At 33.9% G+C, this 21807-nt stretch overlaps 1 protein-coding gene across 2 annotated transcripts in view; it reads left to right on the top strand.

Moving 5' to 3' along the window:
• Positions 1–1779: 1779 nt before the first annotated feature.
• Positions 1780–21807, top strand: part of Smg5 (Smg5 nonsense mediated mRNA decay factor) — a 93580-nt gene continuing 73552 nt past the window's right edge. For both annotated transcript variants that reach the window (XM_089090600.1, XM_089090601.1), the window contains exons 1-2: positions 1780–1911; positions 14463–14685. In XM_089090600.1, coding sequence (XP_088946726.1) covers positions 1853–1911; positions 14463–14685 — 282 coding nt within the window. In that variant the 5' untranslated portion in view covers positions 1780–1852. The remainder of the gene's footprint in view (positions 1912–14462; positions 14686–21807) is intronic.

Below are 21807 nucleotides of genomic sequence, written 5' to 3' on the forward strand. Positions count from 1 at the left end.
TTTTATTTTAAAGAAAAACTATTTTTAAATAGGGAATTTTAAAAAACTTGAAATATTGGCGATAAAAAATTAACAGAAATTAATTAAACAACTTTCAGGAGAAATAAAAATCTATGACAAATCAAACTCCAACCACCAAAAATTACCATTAAAGAAAAAGTGTCTTAGCAAACTATGATGAATAGTCATAGCAAACAAACATACAAAAGGTACCAAGAATAAGTAAATTAATTAAGCTTCATTTGCTGGTTCAATTTAAGTTTTACTCGTTTTGAGATATATTTATTCATTTATATTAGTAGCCTACCTATTGTATGTTTGTTTTGCTTTAATTTTTATCCAATTTCTTTTCATTTTGAGTAGAATTTACTATTTAATAGTAAAAGATTTTTTTTATAAGCTTGATTTGCGTATTCAATTAAAGTTTTACTCGTTTTAAGATTAATTTATTTATTTATGTGGCACCTTTCGTATGTTTGTTTGCTATATTTGTTTATTCAATTTCTGTTCGTTTTGAGTTTAATTTATTCTTTAATTGTAATTTATGGTCTTTATGGTCATTTTTAGTTTTAATTATCATAGATTTCTGTTTCTACTGGCCTTAAGTTCAATATGGCCTTAATTTTTCTTTGAAAACTTCTTCTTCAGAGAGCTTTTTTTTAATTAATCTAATTGATCTTTTTTCTGCAAAATTAAATAAACAGTCATAGCAAACAAGCGTGCAACAGGTACCATATAAATGAATAAAAAAATTTTATGATGAGTAAAACTTAAATTGAATAAGCAAATCAAACTTTTAACGAGCAAAAATCTTTTACTGTTAATGAATAAACAAAATCCAAAACGAAAATAAGTTAAATAAGTAATTATAGCAAACTAACATACAACAGGTACTAATATGAATGAATAAATAAACGTTAAAACGAGTAAAACTTAAATTAAATATGAAAAGCAAGCTTAAAACGAACATACATCCCTACAAGCAAGAGTTTAGGTTAGTGCTGCCTTCCCTAACTATATAAGTACAAAGCCTGCTGTGTCATTGGCACTTTACTTAAAATAAATTATAATAGAAATATTTTCTTTGTACTTGTTGCAACTTGAAACAAAATTAAAATTACAATGAAATAAAATCGTGAACTACTTATCTTTTAGCAATTAATAGCATTATATCAAACATTCAGTTTAATTTTATTAGTTCTTTCCAAGACTATTTAAGACATATATAGTTTCCAGTAAAGCGCCAATGACACAGTGAGGTTTTACAATTAGCGAAGGGGACAGTAGCCAAACTTTTGTTTATTGTGATTCTTGTTTGTTTTGAGCTTGATTTGCCTATTCAATTTAAGTTTTACTCATTCTAAGATTTATTTATTCATTTATATTGGTATCCTGCCTGTTGAATGTTTGTTTGATTTAATTTTATCCTGCCTGTTGAATGTTTGTTTGATTTAATTTTTTATTCAATTTCTGATTGGTTTGAGTTTTATTTATTTTTTAATAGTAAAAGATTATGGTACCTGTTGTACGTTTGTTTGCTATGACTGTTTATTTAATTTATGTTCTTTTTCGATTTCATTTATACTTTAGTAGTAATTTTGTCATTTTGAGTTTGAAATAACATAAATTTCTATTTTTTCTAATCTTAAGTTTAGTATTGTCTTTGTTTTTCTTGGAAAAACTTCTTTTTCGGAAAGTTTTTTTTAATCAATCTTGCAGGAAGAACGATCCAAAATGCAAAAAATCGATGCTTTCAACTGGCAGTCTGGCAAAGAAATTAAATAACAGACACGTTACTCAAGTAGATTAAAGATTGTTGGTAGACGTACAAATCACCAGTGCCATTAAGATAATGCCATCAAGTAGCTTAAGAAATGATTCAAGGCTGGGGCTACCATTTCAAACAGCTAAGTTAGTAGAGTAATATTACTTTGTAACTTTAGGAAAGAATGGTAGAATACTGTCTTGCAATCAGACATTTCTAGAACTAGGCTAGGCCTATAATTGATAATATCATCTTTAATAATCAAACTTTTTATTACAGTTTGGTGAGCTTTGACTGTCGGTAAAATTCTACTTTAGTTACTTTTGGCTATCTTGGAAAGGAGTTGGGTTAGGAAAATGAAACTTTCAGGGATGGATGTACATGCTAAGGTTTGTCCCGGGAAGGTACTTTGAAGTACCTACCTCCACTCATCCCCCCTCTATATAATGGTAAATTACTGCACATTACTAGTTGTTTTTAACTCATATTTCATCCTATATTACTATCATAAATATAAATCACTGCTTACCTTACACAACTTCTGCTTTTAACCTTGTTCATTAAAATATATTCCAAAATCCTATTTAAATCCTAAGCCATTTAATTTTCAACCCATGCTGACATGCTGACTTTCTTTATGGTATATGAAACCCGGTTAGTTGTGATGTCACACTTGCCTTATCAGACACCCTTACCCTTAAGGGTAGCAGGCACATGCCAAACAACTCTGTTGATAAGACCATTTAAACTGTATTAATTAGGGAAAGGACTTCACAAGAGAGAACAGTAAAAATAACCTAATACTTTTTAGAGGACAAATTATGTAATAGGAAGATGTTTAGGAAGCATTAATAGATAGAGTGCTAAAAACATCAGAATCAACTTCAGAGGACACGTTATATCATGGGAAGAGGGTTTTAAAATCACCCTTCCCCCCTAACTCAAAATTTTACTTTAGAAGCTTTTTTAAATATTTCTAAAGCACTAATAGATAGAGTGCTACAAGTTTCAGAAGTGACTTCAGAGGACACGTTATATCACGGGAAGAGGGTTTTAAAATCCCCCTTCCCCCTAACTCAAAATTTTCCAAAATTTTATTTTAAAAGCTTTTTAAATATTTCTAAAGCACTAATAGATAGAGTGCTAAAAACATCAGAATCGACTTCAGAGGACACGTTATATCACGGGAAGTGGTTTTGAAAATCCCCCTTCCACCCAAACTAAAAAATTTCCAAAATTATACTTTATAAGCTTTTTAAATATTTCTAAAGCGCTAATACTTATAGTGCTAAAAACATCAGAATCGACTTCAGAGGACACGTTATATCACCGGAAGAGGTTTTTAAAATCCCCCTTCACCCAAAACTTAAAAATTTAAAAAATTATGCTTTAGTATCTATATATAAAATTAAAAATCAATAATACAAATTTATAGAAAAAATTCATTAAATAATTCAGTTGACACTTTATATCACGGGAAGATGTTTTGAAAATCCCCCTTCCCCCCAAACTCAAAAATTTCCAAAATTTTACTTTAGAAGCTTTTTTAAATATTTCTAAAGCACTAAGAGATAGAGCTCTACAAAGATCAGACTAGACTTCAGAGGACACCTTATGTAACGGGAAGATGTTTTATTAATCCCCCTTCCCCCCTAACTCAAAATTTTAAAAAATTATTTTTTATTATCTTTTTAAATATTTCTAAAGCTCTAAGAGATTGAGAGCTAAAAACATCAGCATCTAAGTCAGAGGACACGTTATATCACGGGAAGAGGTTTTTAAAATCCCCCTTCCTCCCAAACTCAAAATTTTAAAAAATTTTATTTTAGTAGCTTTTTTAATATTTCTAAAGCACTAATAGATAGAGAGCTAAAAACATCAGAATTGACTTCAGAGGACACGTTATATCACGGGAAGAGGTTTTGAAAATCCCCCGTCCCCCCAAACTCAAAATTTTCTAAAATTCTACTTTAGGAGCTTTTTAAATATTTCTAAAGCGCTACGACATAGAGCGCTACAAACATCAGAATCAACTTTAGAAGACAATTTATGTTATGGGAAGATGTTTTTTATGTCATTGGAAGATGTTTTTGAAATACCCATTACCCATTGAAATTTTGACAAAACAACATTTTACCTTAATTTTCAGTTATCAGTTTCTTTTTCTCTGGCTATAGTTCTGAAAATGCAATTTCAGTTATTTGAGTAGAATCTTAAGCCATATCAATGTTTTATTTCCAAAATTTAGGAAATGTATTTGCATATATTTAAAACCTTATAAGTTGGGATTGAGAAAAATTTTGAAGCTGAAAACAATTTTGTTGTACTTCATTTAAACAGAAGATATATTTTGCAAGGTTCAGTTGCTATAACTCACAAATTTTTAAAGGTTACTCAAAGTTTTAGAAATCCCCCTTACCATTCAGCCCATCCCCCCTTCATACTCTAAAATCTGGTTGATAATTTGAAATTTGAAAAGCCTTATTCCCCACGGGGGTATTTTTTTGGGGGGCGGGGGGATTTTCCGTGAGGGTATTTCTCGTGGGGAGGGGGGGTATTTTCTGCAGGGAGGTATTTTCCGGGGGGATTTTCCGGCGGGTATTCGCCAAGAACCACAAATTTGATGGTATGAGTTTTATTAAAATCTTTTACTTTTAGGGGTTGTTTCCCCTTTTAGGAAACTCAGACAAATTTGTTACACAGGCAATTTATCAACCAGATTTTAGAGTATTATTCCGGTGCAACACGTTGCAACGAAATGGTCAGCTTAGATTAGTATAAGCAGGGGCACCACGAGCAGGTTGCTGACCACCGCCCCCCCCCCCCCCCCCCCCCCTCTATCAAATCTCCTTTCAACTAACCTTCAAACCCTCGAAAGAAAATTTTTATATAAGTTCCAACATTTTTTACATATTTTAAATCGCGGATGTAAAAAAGAAAATCAAAATTTTTCAACATTATAGTATTAAGCTATTTGAATATTTTTTATGTGGTTACCCAACTCAAAATGTTAAGGGGTTTCCAAAAAAAATAATAAAAACGAATATATATTATTCGGTACTTGTGCATTATAAATAGCCCACCACTATAGACTGTACAAGGAAACCAGACAAACGGGTATTTGTTAGACAAATGGATCGCAAAGCGTGATTTATTATTGCGTTTACAATATTTAAACTGTGTTTTTTTTGGGTTTAGGGAGGGAAAAAGGTACCTGGGTTAGGTTACGTATTTAATATATGCTATGATTTACCCCCCACCCCCTCATGTGCAAATATATAGACCAAAAATGTTTATAAAATATTATATTTTAATACTATTTTATTTTATTTAATTAAAAGTAAACAAACTTAACTTATTTCTTGTATATTGGTGGATTATTTATAATTCACAAGTACCGAATAATCTATAGTCAAATATTTACTTCTGCCCCCTCTCTCCCCCTCTCTATTTACACTTTAATAATGTCTTGTAGCTTCAAGAATGAAGATTGCTACACTAAACTATTTGGACAAAAACATTTGAATTGCTTTAAGAACAAATGGGGTTAGATACTGTAAATTGCCAAATTTCCTGTTACAACGTTTTAAACATTAATTAGTAAATAATACCCATAAAAAACAAATTAATTGGGGTTATAAAGCTCCGATATATATTTCATGAAATGGTGCATTCTCGAGGAGATTGAATATTTTTTTTTGAAATAGTGCTCTGCCAGATATCCTTCCATATGTTCTTCTCTTCTGCCATATCTGGGTATATTGTCTCGAACGTCACGCCAGTGTCTTTCGATGTTTTGTGTGTGAGCACCTGTTGCAGGGTCAACAAAATTTATGCTGTGGTTGACGCGTAAATGCTGATAGCCCTGGCTAGCCAGGCAATCGTAGGCCCTCCAACAGTTGCTGATAATTGTTGTCCCTGGCAGGATTTGGTTTTGGATAATTCCCAACAACATGGCACTACTTCTATCCGGCACAGAAACCATGAATGAATTACCAGTTCCTTGCTCTATTCCACCAAATACCCATTTACCCTTGACAATCCGACCACTATTATATTTATGCTTCCCAAAATGGGCTTCATCTATCTCAACAATGACTCCTTCTCCTCCCAAAGGAGCAAAGTTTGAATGACATATGTACATACAAACCTCTCTGCAGAACTGGCTCCAATCCACAAAGGTTTGTTTACAGCAAGTAACATTGTTGGTCATGAAATCCTCCCTTGGAGGCGGTATTTGAAGCCAAATCATCAAAAAACGGAAATTTTCTAGCTCAGAAAGGTGTGAACGAGCCATCCATGTTTTGTCATAGATCGATTTTGAAAAATTACACTTTACCTGAGAATATTCACGGCCACCTCGGATAGGTATAAGCCTAGACTTCTGGCAACGGAACGATTTTCTATATTTTACACAAATCTGGCCACAAATATCGCAATTCCTGCTTCTCAATAACATGCCATGGTTATAATACAACTCTAAGACTGCCTCAACAGTAGAAAATTGAATCATACCACCACAGAAATTTATTTCACAAAAATTGCAAGACATATCTCAATAATTGTCATTTACAGACTGAAGCTGTAACTCGTAATATCTATTGCGGCTTTAATTAATTCTTTCATTGTTAAACGGCGGGAATAGTTGAACAAAGATAACAGTGAATTGGGTTATGAATATATTGGAAAGATAGGTCAACTTAGTATGGGTTTTCCTGCATTTGAAATAGTCGCTTCTTAACAGATGTAAATATCCTCGTCGATTCTGATGTTTTTAGCACTCTATCTATTAGTTCTTTAGAAATATTTTAAAAGCTTCTAAAGTAGCTTTTTGTAAAATTTTGTGTTGGGGGGAAGGGGGATTTCAAAAACATCATCCCGTGATATAACGTGTCCTCTGAAGTTGAGTCTGATGTTTTTATCACTCAATCTATTAAAGATTTAGAAATATTGAGAAATCGTCTACAATATAATTTTGAGTTTTGGGGGACGGGTGATTAATAAAACCTCGTCCCATAAAATAATTTTTCCTCTGCAGTCCGTTATGAAATTTTTAGAGCTCTATCTCTTAGTGCTTTAAAAATCATTAAAAAATATTATAACGTAGACTTTTTGAAAATTTTTAGTTTGGTGGGAAGGGGGATTTTAAAAACCTCGTCCCGTGATATAAAGTGTCCTCTGAAGTTGATTCTGATGTTTTTAGCACGTAATGTCTTAGTGCTTTAGAAATATTAATAAATCTACTAAAGTATATTTTTGGAAATTTTGGAGAGTGGGGTGAAGTTGGATTTTAAAAACCACTTCCCGTTATATAACGTGTCCTCTGAAGTCACTTCTGATGTTCTTAGACCTATGACTCTTAGCACTTTAGAATTATTAAAAAATATCCACATTTATACTATAGGACAATATTTATTTTGGGAGGAAGGGTGATTTTCAAAACCACTTCCCGTTATATAACGTGTCCTCTGAAGTAGATTATGATGTTTTTATCACACTATGTCTGAGAGCTTTAGAACTATTTAAAAAAGCTTCGAAAGTAAATTTTTGGAAAATTTTGAGTTTGGGGGAAGGGGGATTTCAAAAACATCTTCCCGTGATATAAGGTGTCCTCTGAAGTTGATTCTGATGTTTTTAGCACTCTATCTATTAAAGCTTTAGAAATATTTATAAAGCATCTAAAGTAGAATTTTTGAAAATTTTGAGTTAGGGGGGAAGGGGGATTTCAAAAACATCTTCCCGTAAAATAATTTGTCCTCTGAAGTCGATTCTGATATTTGTAGCGCTCTATCTATTAGTGCTTTAGAAATATTTAAAAAAGCTTCTAAAGTAAAATTTTGGAAATTTTTTAGTTTGGGGGGAGGGGAGATTTCAAAAACCTCTTCCCGTGATATAACGTGTCCTCTGAAGTCGATTCTCATGTTTTTAGCACTCAATGTATTAGTGATTTAGAAATATTTAAAAAGCTACTAAAGCAGAATTTTAGAAAATTTTGAGATTGGGGGGAAGGGGGATTTTAAAAACCTCTTCCCGTGATATGACGTGTCCTCTGAAGTTGATTCTGATGTTTTTAGCACTCTATGTCTTAGCGCTTTAGAAATATTTAAAAAGCCTCTAAAGTAGAATTTTGAAAAATTTTGAGTTTGCGAGGAAGGGGGATTTTCAAAACCACGTCCCGTGATATAACGTGTCCTCTGAAGTCGATTCTGATGTTTTTAGCACTCTATGTCTTAGCGCTTTAGAACTATTGAAAAAAGCTACAAAAGTTAAATTTTGTAAATTTTTTATTTTGGGGGAGGGGGGATTTCAAACACATCTTCCCATAACATAATTTGTCCTCTGAAGTCGATTCCGATATTTGTAGCACTCTATGTCTTAGCGCTTTAGAAATATTTCAAAAACCTTCTAAAGTATAATTTTTGAAACTTTTGAGTTTGGGGTGAAGGAGGATTTTAAATAACTCTTCATATAGATTGCATTTTAATAACACATAGAAGGTGTATTTTAAAATACTATAAAAGAAGCACGCTATGTTTTAGCGCTTTATAAATATTTAAAAAGCTCCTAAAGTAGAATTTTAGAAAATTTTGAGTTTGGGAAGAAGGGGGTTTTAAAAACCTCTTCCCGTGATATAACGTGTCCTCTGAAGTCGATTCTGATGTTTTTAGTACTCTATGTCTTATCGCTTTAGATATATTTAAAAAAGCTTTTAAAGTAGAATTTTGGAAATTTTTTAGTTATGGGTGAAGGAGGATTTTCAAAACCACTTCCCGTGATATAAGGTGTCCTCTGAAGTTGATTCTGATTTTTTTAGCACTCTATGTATTAGTGCTTACTAAACATCTTCCTATGACATAATTTGTCCTCTAAAAAGGATTAGGTTATTTTTACTGATCTCTCTTGTGAAATCCTTTCCCTAATTAATACAGTTTAAATGGTCTTATCAACAGAGTTGTTTGGCATGTGCCTGCTACCCTTAAGGGTAAGGGTGTCTGATAAGGCAAGTGTGACATCACAACTAACCGGGTTTCATATACCATAAAGCAAGTCAGCATGGGTTGAAAATTAAATGGCTTAGGATTTAAATAGGATTTTGGAATATATTTTAATGAACAAGGTTAAAAGCAGAAGTTGTGTAATGTAAGCAGTTATCTTTTTCTAAGATTTTTATAAATTAAGAAATTGTAGTTAAAAGCAAAGCGTAAGGTTAATGACGTTCAACGTATATAGAGGGGGGGGGGGATGATTTGATTTATTTAATAAACTTAAAATAAACATGAACACAATTAGACTTAACCTAAAACAATGCCATTTAAATTTAAAACAAAAACACAAATAAAAAGAACGCACCATTTAAATACATTATAATTTTACCAAGACTGTCTTCTAAGTTATCTTATTACCTAAGTTAGACCAAAGAAACCATCTTGAACCAATTGCTGCCTGAAATGCTTTTCTTTGTATTTGTGACTGTCTGTCCCCTTAGGCTATATGTTGGATATTTACATAAAATCTTGGGGTAAAGTTCTATGAAATCATATTATTGAGTTAGGAATAAAGTGAATACACCATTCAATGCCTTTTTTTATGCTGATTACGAATATAATAAGCATTTCTATCAGAAATGAATTTCAGCCCCCCCCCCCCCTATATAGGCTAGACCTAACCTAACCCTGAATTGGCATATATAGGGGGGGGGGTGCTGAAATTCATTTCTGATGGAAATGATTATTAAATTTGTAATCAGCATAAAAAAAGACATTGAATGGTGTATTCACTTTTGTCCTAACTCAATAATATGATTTTGTAGAACTTTACCAATCTTGGTCCCAGTTTACAGTTACTCCTCTTCATAATGAAACACCATAAATATCTGAAAACAACTTTAAAAAAAACAACTAAATAGGCTACTCTACCTATTTATATCATTGCTAAAATTGCTCCACTATTTTTTCTTTTACCAAGTGCAGGGAAAATGTTTTGAGCCTCATACCTTTGCTTATAATCCTGCTGAAATAATTAGAATCACTTTTTTTTTAAACCTGAGCCTATGAAAAAAGACTTAGGCTAGGCAAGGCCTAACACCCAAAATTAAGGTAAGCAACCTGTCATTAGATAAAATTGTTGGTAAATATTTACCAAATCATATTATTGAATAAGAACTAAAGTGAATATACCATTCAATGCCCTTTTTTATGCTGATTACAAATATAACAATCATTTCTATCGGAAATGAATTTTAGGCCCCCCCCCTTATATATGCCAATTCAGAGTATATATTTCTACATTAGGGGGGGGTAAAGTTTAAACTTACCTCCCATTTACATCAGAAATAAAATTTGCCCCCACCCCCCTTAATGTAGAAATAAATACCCTGGATTGGCATATATAGGGAGGGCGGGGGGGGGGGGGCTAAAATTCATTTCCAATAGAAATGATTATTATATTTGTAATCAGCATAAAAAAAAGACATCAAATGGTATATTCACTTTATTTGTTACTCAATAATATGATTTGGTAAATATTTACCAACTTGTCAGCATTACAATCTTCTAAGGCCTAGTAATTAGGAAAGAGTTAACAGCACTTGTATGATATATGCTGTTCAGCTCAAGTTGTCCATGCATTGATGCTCAAAGAGAATTTGCAGAATAGACAGGAAATATATAATTTAGGCTATATGTTTCCATATTAGGGGGGGGGGGGTAGACATAATGTATTTGGACAGTGTGAAGTCAGAAAACAATTCTCACTTCATAATATCAGAATAATTATAGCTAACACATTTTGCATGCATACCTGCTGTACTTTACCCCCACTCCCCCTAATGTGCAAATTTGTTTCCAAAGTATTGTATTTTTATCATACTTAGTTATATTTTATTAGGATTAACCTAACTTTACTACTTGAGCTGCAGAGGGTATATCAAACAAGTACCAAGTTAACATTAGGAAGATTTGTTATTACTATACTTTAGAAAAAGGGAACACATTCATTAAACAAAAAAAAAGTGCAGCAGTATTACATGACCTCAGCACATAGATCAGAACATCTCTTTCTGACAATCAAGGCTAAGAAGGATCTGTGTATCCTTGCAGATGAAGAGATCAAATTTGGTTGCCTTGCTCTGACAATTGTAGCAAAAGCTAAGAAACCACTGGATGTAATCAAACAGGCTTTCAGTTGTCAGTAATCTTTTATTATGACCAAGCTTTTGAAAACCTTAATCTGCTTCAAAGTAGAGTCTGGTGTGTGTGTTGCCACTCCCATCAACAAGGGAGACCAACAGGCACTCTTGAGCCTATACAAAGACATACCACCAATTGAAAATAAAAACATGAAAGACAGTAATTACACATTGCATCTAGAGATGCTCAAGCTTCTCACCCTCAGCCACAGAAGAAAAAGAGACATTAGAAATGCTGTTATTGCCTACAAGCCACTGAATTCTGAATGATTTTCCTTCCAGTTGGATTCTACTACAAGAAAAAAAGACCACCTAATGGTTATTTCAAAAAAGAGCAAACATGAAGTTGAGAAACAACTTCTTCTCACACCATTTCTTAAACATCTGATTTAAACAGTTGATCAAGACTGCTGCCCAAAACCATGGCAAACTGCATGAAATTTTCCTCCTGTTCCTGATCAGCTCAACACTGACAGGTTAAGCTTGATTGCTGGATGTCGCTATTTAAGGTAATATTTTGCAAAGGTTACTCTTCTAAACCAGCTATCATAACAGTTTGTTAATTTAAAATTTTACTAATTTTATTGGTTTGGTATACTTTATGTATTTGTTTCTCATCAACAATTGGTTATAATGCCAACTTAAACAGCAAAATTAGTAAATTTTTGTATACAACCCAGAAGTATGTCCAGGCATATTGAGAGGGGTAGCATACAGTTATGGTAGTAGTGGTTATTATTTTCAGAACAAGAATTGAATGGTAGATCATATATAGCCTATATTTATCTTTCAGTTAGAAAATTAACTGGTGATTCGAAAAAACTATTGAAATTCTTACTCTATCCTTAGCAGAGTCAATATCTAATTGGTTTGTATTACTGCTTTGAGCTGAATTGCATCCTTTTCTCTTCTCTATTGCTTGGATTATTTTCTGGAGTAAGTTCTAAGTTTACTGGTTATATTGGGCTGAATTTTTTTTTTTTTTTAATTGGGTTCTCATTAACGTTTGATATTTTGATCATTAAGTCAAAAATTTTGTAAACCAATTACTTGCAACAGAAAAGTACATGCAATAAAAAATAAAAAGAACAAATCTACTAAGCGATTTAAAAAAGAAAAGCAAAAGTAGATAAATATTAAACTTTTTTTTGCACTTGATCAACAAAAGAATGTTGGCAATTTTATATCTGTCATGATAAGTTTTCTGTTGATACTTTCAGGCATACGAGTGGTGCCTAAATTAAATACAAAACAAGAAAAACACACTTGCATCCACGTTAAACATGCCTTTAATTATTGAGAACTTATTTTTAAAGTCAGTTCTCCTCTTACGAAATTGAAATGAAGACAACTTTAATTGTTCCAAATATCATTGATAAACAAGCCAGGAAAGATATGGCACTGCCTTGGTAGCACATCATTGTTTGTTTGTTTTTTCAATGCATAAAGGATCAAAGCTATTTATGGCATATCAAGCACTCAAGTTCAAGTAAATATCTCATGGATACTTAAAATACATTCTCTCAACCCTTAATTTAGGCTATTGATCCATTCCTGGTAGTTTTGATATGGAAAAAGTAAATAAATTTTAAAAGGATAACAATTGATGAAAATAGACATCAAATATAAATAAGCAAATCTAAATTAGGTGTCACAAATGCATATCCATTTTTGTGTTGACTTTGTTTATTAAGACAAAATTGTAGTAAGCTAAAATATTTTTAAATAAATAGTTTCCACACTTGCAAGTGTGTGCTTACTGTCTTGTATGGTTGGTGAAATAGGTGAGCAAAATTATTGGGGGTGAATCTGTGATCTAATTTAAGACAAAAGAAGATTTTCATAAGCAAAGCAAATTTTTATTTAGTTAGTTAGATACTTTCTGTGGATCTAAGTCTCCTCAAATTTCACATGTTAACAAGATTTATTAATATAGGTTTTTTTTTGTGCAGGTAATGTTTAATTGTTTTGGAGTATTACTTAAATGACCACTGAATCCACTGAAGAGGTGCAGTTTGTCTATGCTTAAAAAGTCAGGGGCTAGATTTTTAGCTTCCTACTAAAGAAGTAGTTGTGGTATGCAGTTTAGTATAAGCAAGATAAACTTGGTAATATTATTAGGGTTGGTTACATTCTGCAGAGCTAAAAGGTTATATTTGTGGAATGGAAGTTTCTGGTGAACTGGATTTTGTAAAAAATGTTAAATAGCTGTAAACAAAATAAGGTTGTCTTAATATTAAGCTGGAAAAACACAACATAAATAAGTAAAGTATTATGTTTGTTGTAATCCGCCTAAAAGTTGATTAAAATAAATTAATTAGGGGTTCTAGAAAAATATTGTCAAAAAATATGCTGGCCAAGGCTGTACCCAGAGAGGGGGGTAGAGGGGCTTGAACCCCCCCCCACCCAAATGTTTGTCTGACTTGTAAAAACGTAACGAAAATGGATATAAACAGATTTTTTATGCCTTGTGTAGCACATGTTCTTATTGATTGAGCAGGGACAACTTCTGTGAACTACCATTACAATGGTAATAGTTTTTCATACCTATTTCTGTACCTGGGTTGCACAACGTTTAGAAATAGCTTTATTTGTTTGAACCAAAAGGTCACTTTATGTTTTTATTTTTTTATTCTTAGTGTCATAGTTAGTGTGTCAATGACTTTGATGTTGAATTGAAATATCATGATGAATTTCAGATTGAAAGTAATCATCCAGAAAGTTTTATTGCCTATGAAAGCTGAACATCTTTGGTTTAGTTATCTTGGCAAGTAAAATATTGTGGTCATATAGTGATTTCTAAGGTTGTATTCCTCTTCACGCTGTCCAAATTTAGGCTAAAATAAAACATATGGACAATAAGCAGTGCCAATTTACGAAATATGAAGGGAAGGAGCAAGAAACTTTTTTATGAAGACAAAAATGAGTTTTAAAAATCTAGCAGGGGCAGAAAATATTTTTGTCTTCAATTTTAGTTTGGTGAAGATACTTAAAAAGTTCTTAATTGTGTTAACCTTCCTCCCCTTTTTGGAAAAATATTCTTTCAGTTACTGGTGTTTGGACTACTGCTTTAGTGTATGTTTTTACAACTACATTTTATGTTGCAAAATATAGCTCTAGACTCTACAGTCCAAACTGGTAGTACCTATCTCTGTTCCATCTCTGTTTTAGCAAGGAAGTATAATGGGGGGCTGAGGGCCAGCCATCCTGTGCCTTGCACACCTTTTTTGTATCCTGCAGTGACTTGCTACAGCTGGGTTTTAATTCTAAATCCTGTATTACTTAGCTGAGATCAAACCTAATGCACCACCACTGGTCATGCTGCAAAATATGTTTTTTTTTTTTAGTGCAGTTGAGAGCCTTTTTGTTCAAAGCATTTTGTTTTTGTTGGTTAATGTTTACTATAATTATATTTATTGTTTTCAAACAGGTTCCAAAGTTTGGAGCCAATTGCTAATTGGACTCTCTTAATCTTTCTTTTTCTTTAAACTATTTCCTTATTTTTTCTAGAAATGCATTAGATGTTGCCAAGAAAGTGGATGCAAGAAACAAAGATTTGAAAAATATTGAAGATTTACTATCGCCTGGTTTTCTGGATGGAAAAAGGCAACTGACTGACACCTTTTTAGGACTTGTCAAAAATCAGGAATTGGATGGACTTGGAAGAATAGAAGAAGCAGTCTGGCGTAAAGCATTTTATGAACCATACACACTTGGGAAGCAGTTTCTACAGGTTATCATTTCTATTCTTATTATTGTGAATGATGTAACCAGTTTAGGGTTGGAAGAAGAAATGAGGTGAAACTTTATTGACGGGGGGGGGAAAGAAAGAAGAGAGGACGAAACAAATGCTAATGGAAATTTAGTTAGATATTTGGTAAGTTGTTTTTTACTTCAAGAGTAGAAACAAACAAGAAATAATTCTGAAGAAGAAATATGCAAAGATAAAGGTAAAAAAGAAGCATAGAAAAGGAATATAAAAAAAAAACATTGTGTTTTTTATTATTCTTCTTATGTCTCTTTTGTTGTGCTCTCATTCTAAGAAGAATGTGTCCACAACAAATTGCATCCCTGAAAAATTTATGTGGAATAAAGTACAACCCTAATGTTTCTGCAATAGATTGATTTCTGACGTATCTCTAGAATTAAATGTGGACTAATATTTGTTTTAGTGTTATCTTGCTTTTTTAAGGGATACACCCAAAAATTTATGTGAAAGATCCTAAATATATAAAAGTAACTCTGGATTTTTTTTCCTAACTTTAACAATAGAGTAAAATGCAAAAGAACAACACGTAATCTATATCAAGTAAAAGAAAAAACCCGACTTGAATGAAAGCTTTTTTTTTAGTTGCTCATGTTGATACTTGATACTTTATTAAATATACTTAAAAATACAAAAAACATTAACTCCCAACAGAGAACAGAGCTCGTAAGGTTGAGTGTGTAAATAATGGGACATACACAAAACAAAACAACTTGTCATAATAATAGTAATAATAGGAAAATTAACTTGATTAACAAAAAAAAACAATAAAAACAAAATTCTAGAAAACGAGAAATAAAAGAAAGGAAGGAGGAAAAGAAATGCTGGAGGGGCATGGGAGGTCATCCCATTGTGGAGAAAAAACAAAACACATAAAAAAATAAGTATCACAAATTTTTAAAATTCCATCATTAAAGGTAAATAAACAAACATTAAAAAACAATTTTTAGTAATTGCCTCTTTAAAAACAGCTGAGATTTTTGGGATTGATCAATCTGAGTTTTATCATTTACCTTATATTTATTCGCAATGAATGGCATAAGGTACCTAAGTGAAAACCTTGACCTTTCACATCCTACAAAAGGAATTCAGTATAATCCTGCCCACCGACGAGCAAACAGAGGGGTAAAATTGTAGAAATAGAGATTTATTGTAGACATAATTCTTAGGATTTTGAATTTGAAAATGCCATAAGGAAATATTTACATCACATGTACCTTTTAAATCCAACAATCATAGGCAGTGCAATAGCGCTGCCTAAGTAAAGAACAATGATGGCACAATGTGTTGTTTTTTTTTTTTTTAGACCAGGGCACTTTGTATCAAAGGAGTTGTTGTAGAAACTTCGAAAATGGCTCATTCGATCGGAAACTGGAATGGTTAGTGCCCTTTTTAATAGTCAAAAGTGATTGAAAGGCAACTAACACCCCTCCCACGCCCACTATTTCCCCAAACACATTCAATCTAGATTTTGAGATAGCCATTTTGTTCAACATAGTTGATTTCCAGATAGAAATTATGTTTTTAAGGAGGACACACCCCCCCACAGCCCTCAGGGCAAGGATTTTAAGTTATGCCCTGGGCGCATATAAGGTTTTTATAGAGAGCTTTGTTGTAGAACTTCAAAAAGGGCTCATTCAATTGGAAATTAAAAGGGCCAGTGCCCTTTTTAATAGTCAAACGTGATTTTAGGGCACTAACCCCCCTCTCACGCCCACCTTTTCCCCAAACACATCCAATCAAAATTTTAAGATAACCATTTTGTTTAACGTAGCTGAAAGTTCTGAAAATTCTGTCTTTGAGAATGAGACCACCCCCCCCCCCCCTGCACATCCCTAATGGCAAGGGTTCTAAGTTATGCCCTGTGGGCATATAAGGTTTTTATAGAAAGCGTTATTGTAGAAACTTCGAAGAGGGCTCATTCCATTGGAAATTGAAATGGCTAGTGCCCTTTTCAATAGTCAAAAGTGATTGGAGGGCAACTATCCCCCCCCCCCTCTCACGCCCACCATTTACCCAAACACATCTAATCCAAATTTTGAGATAGCCATTTTGTTCAACTTAGTTGAAAGTTCTGGAAATCTGGTCTTTGAGGATGATATCCCCCTCAAGGCAAGGGTTATAAGTTATGCCCTGGGCGCATATAAGGTTTTTACTGAAAGCTTTGTTGTAAAAACTTCAAAATGGGCTCATTCAATTGGAAATTCAAAGGGCTAATCCCATTTTTAATTGTCAAAACTGATTTGAGGGCAACTAAACCCCCTCTCACGCCCACCTTTTCCCGAAACACATGCAATCAAAATTTTGAGTTAGCCTTTGTTTCAACGTAGTTGAAAGTTCTGGATATTATGTCTTTGAGGATGATAAACCCCCCACACCCCTCAGGGCAAGGGTTGTAAGTTATGCCCTGGGGCATATAAGGTTTTTATAGAGAGCGTTGTCATAGAAACTTCAAAAAGGGCTCAATCAAGTGGAAATTGAAAGGGCTATTGCCCTTTTTAATAGTCAAAACTGATTAGAAGAAAACTAAAACCCATCCCATGCCCGCCATTTCCCCAAACACATCCAATAATTATTTTGAGAACGCCGTTTTGTTCAACGTAGTTGAAAAGTCCGGAAATTATGTCTTTGAGGATGACAATTCCCCCACAGCCCTCAGCGCAAGGGTTGTAAGTTATACCCTGGGGGCATATAAGGTTTTTATAGTAAGCTTTGTCGTAGAAACTTCAAAAAGTGCTCATTCGATTTAAAATTGAAAGGGCTACTGCCCTTTTTAATAGTCTAAAGTGATTGGAGGGCAACTAACCCCTCTTTCACGCCCACCATACCCCCCAAAAATATCCAATCAAAATTTAGAGGTTTAAAAAAACCTCTTTTCCATACCATCCAAGAGGTAAAGATCTTGGTATTTTTTTTAGAGGTTTGGGCAGTTTATTGTTCTCGTTAAGATTAGTCAAATATTGCTTGTAAATTGTACAAGCCAGTCAGAGAGCCCAAGCTTTCCCATGGGAAGTAACTGTAATGGGCATGATAATTTTGTAATATAATTTAAATAAAGACGTTACAGTCAGCATAACTAAAATAAAACATTCCAATGTTCAAACTTTTTTAATAGTCGAAAGTGATTTTTTGATCAAAGATCAAAATTTTGATATTGAAATTTTGTTCAACATAGTTGAAAGTTCTGGAAATTAGGTCTTTGCCAGCGTTGTCGTACAAACTTCAAAAAGGACCCATTCAATGAGGAATTGAGAGGGCTAGTGCCCTTATTAATAGTCAAACGCGATCGGTGGGCGAATGCCCCCCCCCCACGCCAATCAGTTTTCCAAACACTTCCGATCAACATTTTGGTATAGCCATTTTGTTGAACGTATTTGAAGAGTCCGGACATTATGTTTTTGAGTGTAACAACCCTCACACAGCCCTGATGACTAAGGTTGTAAGCTCTGCCCTGGGGACATATAATGTTTTTTATAGAAAGTGTTGTCATAAATACTTCAAAAAGGGCTCTTTCGATGGGAAATTAAGCTGGCCATTGCCCTTTCTAATAGTCGAAAGTAATCGGAGGGAGAATTCCCCCCCCCCTCTCACACTCATCATTTTCCCAAACATTTCTGATCAACATTTTGATATCGCTATTTTGTTTAACTTAGTTGAAAGGTCTGGAAATTATGTCTTTGAGGATGACGACCCCCCCCCCCCCATATCCCTCAGGACAAGGGTTGCAAGGTATGCCCTTGGGGTATATAAGGTTTTTATAGAACGTTTTGTCGTAGAAGCTTCAAAAAGGGCTTATTCGATTGGAAATTGAGAGGACTAGTGCCTTTTTTATTAGTCAGAATTGGTCAGAGGGCGAATACCCCCCCCCCCACGCCTATAATTTCTCCAAACGCTTCCAATCAAAATTTGGATTTAGTCGTTTTGTTCAGCCTATCAGAAAGGTTTGGAAATTATGCCTTTGAGGATTATAAATCCCCCCTGCCCTCAGGGCAAGGGTGTAAGTTATGCCGTGGGGACATATAGGGTATTTATAGAAATTCTGGTCATATAAACTTCGGAAGGGGCTTAATGAATTGGACGCTCTAGTGCTTTTTCAGACGCTCTAGTGCTTTTTTTAAGAGTAAAACTGGTCAAACGGCAGGTATCCCCTCCCCCCTACACACATATCGTATTGTCCCAAAATGCGTCCAATAGAAATTTTCAGAAAGCCATTCTATTCAAAATAGTCTAAATATCAAATAACAAGGCTTTAGGGGCTGGAAAAACCATCTCAGAATGGGGGTAAGGATAGTAGGTTATGCCCAGGGGGTATTTAAGGTTTTTATGGAAGGGATGGTTGTTGAACTTCAGAATAGGCTCAGTCTTTCTCCCTGAAAAAGACTATGTCTATTCTTTTAAATATTTTCACTTTTTTAAACTTAAGAAATCAAAAATTAATTAAGATTTTGAGGAATAAATATCAACATATGTATATTAAACTGACAATGTGCATTTTTTTCAGTAAATTTGTTTGAATTTTTTTCAGTAAAGTACAAATTATTTTCTGGCTTTTAGAAAGCATAGGGTTTAGAACCCTACTCAGATTAATTTCTGCTTGTTTTGAGTTTGACTTATTTTAATTTCTGTTTGTTTTGGGTTTAATTTATTTATTGATACTGATTTGTGGTAGTTGCATGCTTGGTAGATTATTTGATTCTTTTTTTGTTTATTTATGGTTTAATGGAGTTCTTTAATTTTTTTTTTGAAAAACTTGTTTTGTGCTAACATTTTTTTTGATTAATTTTAGGAAAAAGAACATCATTTTTGTTTCAGATGTATTTTCATGTTTTGATGGTCGATGTAAAAAATTTCCGAGTATCCTTACTTCCCTATTTTGTAGTACCTGTAATTGTTTTAAATGCGTCCAAAAGGTATTAAGGTAAACAGTTGAGCAGTACCTTAAATAAGAAGCAATTAAAGAGTGGTAAATTATTTTTAGTATGGAAAATGGAAAAGTATTTTTCATATGGTACATCGGCCCCATATTTTGAGCAAGTTTAACCCTTAAATGATCAATGTGATTACGAAAAGACAACAATGGATTAAGAAAAATCCTAAATAACGATATGATTGAACCCTACAAATTTCATTCTCACCAACTTGAAGCTCCTGAAATCAATTGATCACGACAAGAAATCAATTGAGTGGCACGTTTTGAACGACCAAAAACCATAAATTTAGTTTTAGTGAAATTTGGTACAAGATTTTTGCAAGCAAACCATCGATTAACTGAAGTAACAGTTGCAATTAAATTTCCAATTAATTTAGTTAAATCCCTCGCTTTAACATAGCTGTGTCATCTGCAAATAAAATAGGAAGATTGATATTCCCCTGCAAAGTTTGCGGAAGATTGTTTATATAAATAAAAATTGTTTATATACAATATAAATTGTTTATATAAATAAAAAGTAAGAGTGGAGGTAATACTGAACCTTGAGGGACATCAATATCATTAAGGTTTTCTAAATTAGACAGTTTTCCATTGACATCTTTTTTTAACGATGCACTCTTCAGATCAATTTTCCTATATGGATGCGAGTCTCGGACGCTTAAAGCATCGGAGGTAGATGATCTAAAAGTCTTTGACCATTCTTGTTTTCGGAGGATCCTTGGCGTCAGACTAATCGGCAGAGTCAGCATTTTAGATCTCCGTTGATCTTGCTCCCAGTGCCTTGACATCGGGTCAGTTATCAAGAAACGCCATCTGCGCTGGCACGGGTACATCCAACGCCGACCACCTGACGCGGTGACTAAAAAAGCTCTTCACTACCAGCCTTTCCTCGGCTGGATGAAACGCCAAATGGGTCAACGCAAAACGTTGCTTGCCTGCGTCAAAGCTGATCTCGAACCCAAAGGGGGTTTTAGCCGCTTTGGCCGACGGTGGGACAAGAACTGGCTCGAAAGCACGCAGGAATGAACCCTAGGCCGCCAGAGATAGAGCTCAATGTTTCACGAACTATTGGATACCAGGGAAGGCTCGCAGCCGTTATCCTGACTCGAGTATGTACAAGTAAGTAAGATAAAAATTTTACCTTTTGGTAATCCATCTAGGGCCAAAGAAAAGCAGGACTTTCTTTAATACGACGAGAAAAGGTCATAATGAAGAATTTAAAGGAAATAGAAGCTCCATGATAGGGGGCAAAGAATAACGCTCTGAATAGATTGGAGTGAAAGAGGAGTGCAAGCAGCTATGTTCGCTTCTGGCAGCCTGGCTATTGAGATGAGTTAACAGTACTAGTTGTAATAGCAGTGACTAAACCAAAGAATTCTCAATTATCTATCAGTCAGGTATTATAATTTAGTGGTTTCATCTGTTACCCAGGCGTGGAGATCATTTTGCAAAACAAAATTCGGGCTCTGAGGAGGTAGAGATTGTATCACACCAACGAAAGGCGTTCTGAAGCCTCTTTTCGGTATCTTTCTATTATAAATTTGCTGTTTTGTTCAGTTTTATGTATGTTCGTTCAAGTTTGGAAATGTGGACCTCGCTGTACCACTGCTTGCCAGGGTGAATCTATGTAACAGGAATTTCACCTTTTAAGAGTCAAAAGTGATCCGATGGTGACTAGCCCCCCTTCCTCCCAACCTTCTTTTCCTCAAATACGTCCAATCGAATATTTTATATAGCCATTTTGTTCAAAAATAGACCAAAGATAATATTACAGAAACTCCAGGGATAAAACAGCCCACTTGCCCCCAGAATCTGGGGGCAAGTGTTGTAAAATGTGCCCTGGGTGTATTTAAGGTTTTTATGGAAGAGATGGTCGTTTATGCTTTGGAGGGGGCTTATTCGATTGTAAATCAGAATTTCTAGTGTTCTTCTCAAGAGTCAAAAGTGATTGGAGGTTAACTAGTCCCCCCAAATGCATCCAATAAGAATTTGGAGATAGCCATTTTGTTCAAAATAGTTCAAAGGCCAAAAAACTATGCTTCCGGGGTTGACCCCCCCACCCCGGAGAAATGGCTCTGAGCTACAGAACTTAATTATTGTTACTTTGATATTTTGATACTTGGATTTAGTGATTTACGTGATAACTTTGGTTTACGGTA

This window comes from Artemia sp. Qi Xiang Cuo, chromosome 6, assembly GCF_049724085.1.
Source record: "Artemia sp. Qi Xiang Cuo chromosome 6, ASM4972408v1, whole genome shotgun sequence".
In the NCBI taxonomy this organism is placed as follows: domain Eukaryota; kingdom Metazoa; phylum Arthropoda; class Branchiopoda; order Anostraca; family Artemiidae; genus Artemia; species Artemia sp. Qi Xiang Cuo.